This window comes from Papio anubis, chromosome 13 (genome assembly GCF_008728515.1).
Source record: "Papio anubis isolate 15944 chromosome 13, Panubis1.0, whole genome shotgun sequence".
Lineage (NCBI taxonomy): Eukaryota > Metazoa > Chordata > Mammalia > Primates > Cercopithecidae > Papio > Papio anubis.
The window spans coordinates 49,711,444-49,715,726 of NC_044988.1; the positions used below are offsets into that span (position 1 = coordinate 49,711,444).

Genomic DNA, 4,283 nt, shown 5'->3' on the forward strand with positions numbered 1-4,283 from the left:
TACCTGAGGGGTGCTTGTGGAGAAGATTAAGTCCAATTACCTACATAGGAGCTCAGCACAGTGCCTATTTCATTAGAATCTCTCAGTAAACAGCAACTGTTAATGGCAGTAATAGCCATTATAACCCAAGTTCCTGAGTTTCGGTACAAAGACAAAAACCTAACCAGTCGGTCCATGCTGACCAGGTGCCCAAAGAGCTCCTAGAAAACCTTGATGTTTTCCCGATGTAAGCCCTGGGAAAAATTAATGCCCTCTCTATCCCACCTAAACTTCCCTTTCTCCTATGTTCCCTGGCTTTTTGCTTGGTTTGAAGCCAGACTTAAACTGCTGCACCTTTCATTTGGCTTTAGGGACTATGTGGCGTCCGCAATGCAGAGTGACAGAAAACTGGACAGGACATACCTGGAATTCTGTATGAACAAGGCAGTGGGGACCGGAAGCAGACTTACTTTTTTGAAAAAATGGGGAGAAAACTAATCACATGGCTAGGGTATAAAAAGGGTTCTTCTTCCTCTGATGCCTGTGCCATGCCAGCAGACAGAGACCCACGCTCCCCTAAGATACCCACACATCTTGGCTGTCCCATGAAGAGCAGAATAAAGAGATTGCTGCTTAATAGTGTCATGGAAGTAAGTGGGACTTCTCACACTTAAGCTTGCAGGGATGGTGGGGAGCATATAATTATTTTAAAATCTTTCCAGGAGCAAAGTATACCCCAGATAACATGGGGAGGTTAGGGAGAACACAAAAGCTGACATATTCCTCTGGCTATTCCTGATGGCCAGCTCAATTCTAACTTTATGAGCAGAGAATCTGGAGCACACAGTAGGAGCAATGGGAAACCCAGGTTTAGTTCCAGACCCTCCTGCTTGCCTCTTCTCTCTTAGTCCCATAGCAGTTCATACATATTTATTCCCCCATAAGGATCAGGTCCCCTTATTGTCTCTTACCTTATATATTCCACATGGCTTTCTTGAATTTTCCATTCCTTAAAGGCAGGGGCCAGAAACTATACTACTTTGCAGGTATATTTTAAAAAGAACAACTAATAGGTACTCAGCAATTTTATAATATGGATGGTTATATAAATCAAAATGAAATTAAAACTGCCATGTTGAATTATGCATCAAAAATAATTTATTTTCCAAAATAAAGTTTAAATAAAAAATAAAAATAACTCATAATTTAATAAAAATTTTAAAGTCTTCTAGTGTTCTTTCATATGCAGTACATTAGCCATCAGTCACTTAAACAGCCTCTGCCGGTTGAAGAATGCTTGAAGTAATTGTCCAGTCCCAGAGGCACAGGCTAGGAGATCTTCAGTTTCGGAGGTAACCTGTAAGTTTGTTAATGAAGACAAAGTTCCTGAGGATTTCCACTCTGACTATGGTCCAGGCACAGTGACTGTACTCCTTGGCCTTCAGGTAATGCAGAATCCTTCCATAGTATCTTTTCAGGTGCAGACTGCTCATGAATTTTCCCCTGGTGAAATCTTCTTTCTCCAGTTTTTCTTCTAGGATTGTCTTCAGATGGTCTATCTGATGATAGACATTAGCAAGGAGGTTCTCCACAATAGTCTCATTCCAGCCAGTGCTAGATAAATCTTGTCTGAAAATAGCGAAGATGTTCTGGAGCATCTCATAGATGGTCAATGCAGCGTCCTCCTTCTGGAACTGCTGCGGCTGCTTAATTTCCTCAGGGATGTCAAAGTTCATCCTGTCCTTGAGGCAATATTCAAGCCTTCCATTCAATTGCCACAGGAGCTTCTGACACTGAAAACTGCTGCTTCTTTGTAGGAATCCAAGCAAGTTGTAGCTCATGGAAAGAGCCGTAGTGGAGAAGCACAACAGGAGAGCAATTTGGAGGAGACACTTGTTGGTCATGATGAGAACAGGAACAGTGTCGCCTACTACCTGTTGTGCCAGAGCGAAGGCTTCGAAAGTTTGCAGTTAGAATGTCCTTTCTCCATGGGTATGGCCTATTTATATGACCTGGTCCTCTCTCTATTCAGAGGAATTTCCCACTTTCAGTTCTCCCTTTCAGTTTTCCTATGTCATTTGCATATGTAGTAGTTTCTAAAACTCTTTATTTAAACTCCTATCTTATGTTATATATATTAGAAAAAAAGATATACAAACTGTAAGATTTTCTAATGTTTTTTAAAGTTTCAGTGAATGACTAAAGCAAATTGTGAAAAAAGACTTGGGAGAAAGCAAAGGAAAGCAAATGGCCTGAGAATTCAAGAACCTCAAAACAGCCAAAAGATAAAGTTGGTCCTCCCTATCCATGTGTTCTGTACCCGTGGATTCTACCAACTGTAGATGGAAAATATTTTTTAAAAATACAATAAAAATAATAATACAACAACAAAAATAATGTAAATTTTAAAGATACAGTATTACAGCTATTTATATAGCATTTATATTGTATCAGGTATTATAAGTAATCTAGGGATGATTTAAAATATACAGAAATACGTGTGCCGATTATATGCAAATACCACATCATTTTATAAGGAAATTGAGCATCCTCTGATTCTGCTGAGGCAGCAGGATGGTGATCCTAGAACCAATCTTCTTTGGATACTGAGAGACTGAGAGATACCTAGATTTACTGAAAAGCCAATCAGGGAATAGTAGCTGAAGCTAGAAGGAGTTTTGCCGAATATGATAATAGGTTACTGTGAGAGGGCCTTGGAAACTTCTGAAAGGCACTGGAATAGTCTAGGGTGTAAGAAATTTTCAAATCAACCAGTCACAGCCCTTTTTGGATAGGATCCTACATGGAGGAGAAACTGCCACAAGTGGAATCACACTTCAGCAGGATGTAAACAACAGAGACAAGGATAGAGAAGCCCCAACCAGGGTGGGATGGAGAACTCAGAAGGCAGGCTACTATGTTTTTGACCATTTCACAGAAGCTGACAGAAGAGGGAGCTCTGTGAAGTTAGAAAAACCACCCTGAACCACTTCCTGGTTCAGGAAAAATAAGCTCTTACAAGACCAAACAACAGAAAAGTACTGAGATGGAATCTCATATAAATTTATTACTAGAAAAAAGAGAAGGCTTTGGGAAGATGGCTGATTAGAAGCATTTGTGGTCTGTGACACTCTGCTCTTGAAGCCTTTGGCCAGGATGGTCTGACTGCCCTGAGCCTGTCGTGCTGTGAGAAAGCCCAAACTAGCTGACAAGGAGAGACCAGGAAAATTGGCAGTGTATTTCAGAATTTAAAATTTCAAGCAATGAAATTGTTCCTTTAACTTGCAATACCATTACTAGTTATTTACCTATGGCTATCCCTGCAGAAGTATGCATGTGTATGTGCGTGTGTATTATAGATACATACAAAACATATATAAATGTTTATTATATTACTATCATAGTAAAGAAGACAAATGTCCATCAGTAGGGAGCTTGTCAAGTAATACTATCATGTGGACAAGATGGAATATTATTCAGCCATCAAAAAGGATAATCAGCTGATACAGACCCATATCATAGATACATTTAGTGAAAAGAGCAATACATATAAGAAAGGATATGATATTTTCATTTGTTTTGTAAGTTACTAGAAAGGTATACATACGATGCTGTTATATGCATATGTTTTTTTCCTTTGGGTAGAATTACTATCTATTAATAGTAGTTACCCTGGAGAATAATGCTGATAGGGTGAGGAAGCAGCAAGGAAGGAAAATCTTCACCTTTTCACTTCATGCCTTTAGAACTATCTGTATGTGAGTTTTTTCCTTGTAATAAGAAGAGGTCTGGGAAACAGGGTTATTAGGCTACTAGGGAATTAGGTTGTTACATTTGTAATTTAGTGCACTTTGAGAAAATTTAATAAATGTTACTAAATGTTAACCTTTATTTTGTTTTATTTGCATTTAAAATGTTCTATTATGAGCATATATTATTTTTGTCCTTAGGAAATTTGAAAGATACCAGTTAATATTGAAAAATAGAATATAAAATTGTACATACAATATGACTATACAAAAATATGTACAGAAAATTAATAAAAGGAAGTAAACCACCATTTTAATAGTAGCTTGATTTGGCTTGTGAAACTAAAGAGTGATTTTTTTCCTCCTTATGTTCTTTGTATTTTCCAATTTTCTACCAGTAAACAAGTATTGTTTCATAATAGACTAATTTACATTATAAAATAAACGAGTCCCAACCTTTCTGGTTATTCTGCCTCTCTATGGGTTTCATTCTCTCTGGCCTTCTGGCCTTTGCAGGCCAGCTCTTAGCAAGACCTTGGCCATCTCATGCATTTT

The 4,283-nt window shown here is 38.1% G+C and overlaps 1 protein-coding gene across 1 annotated transcript; it reads right to left on the reverse strand.

The window, feature by feature from the left end:
- Positions 1 to 1,109: 1,109 nt before the first annotated feature.
- On the reverse strand, positions 1,110 to 2,307 carry IFNB1 (interferon beta 1). The gene has a single exon (XM_021927474.2). It carries the CDS (start codon positions 1,881 to 1,883, stop codon positions 1,320 to 1,322), a length of 564 nt encoding a protein of 187 aa, XP_021783166.1. The 5' UTR covers positions 1,884 to 2,307; the 3' UTR covers positions 1,110 to 1,319.
- Between the last annotated feature and the right edge of the window lie 1,976 nt (positions 2,308 to 4,283).

Bases quoted from the DNA above. Each gene is read 5' to 3' on its own strand.
- IFNB1 (XM_021927474.2), bottom strand. From the start codon at position 1,883: ATGACCAACAAGTGTCTCCTCCAAATTGCTCTCCTGTTGTGCTTCTCC.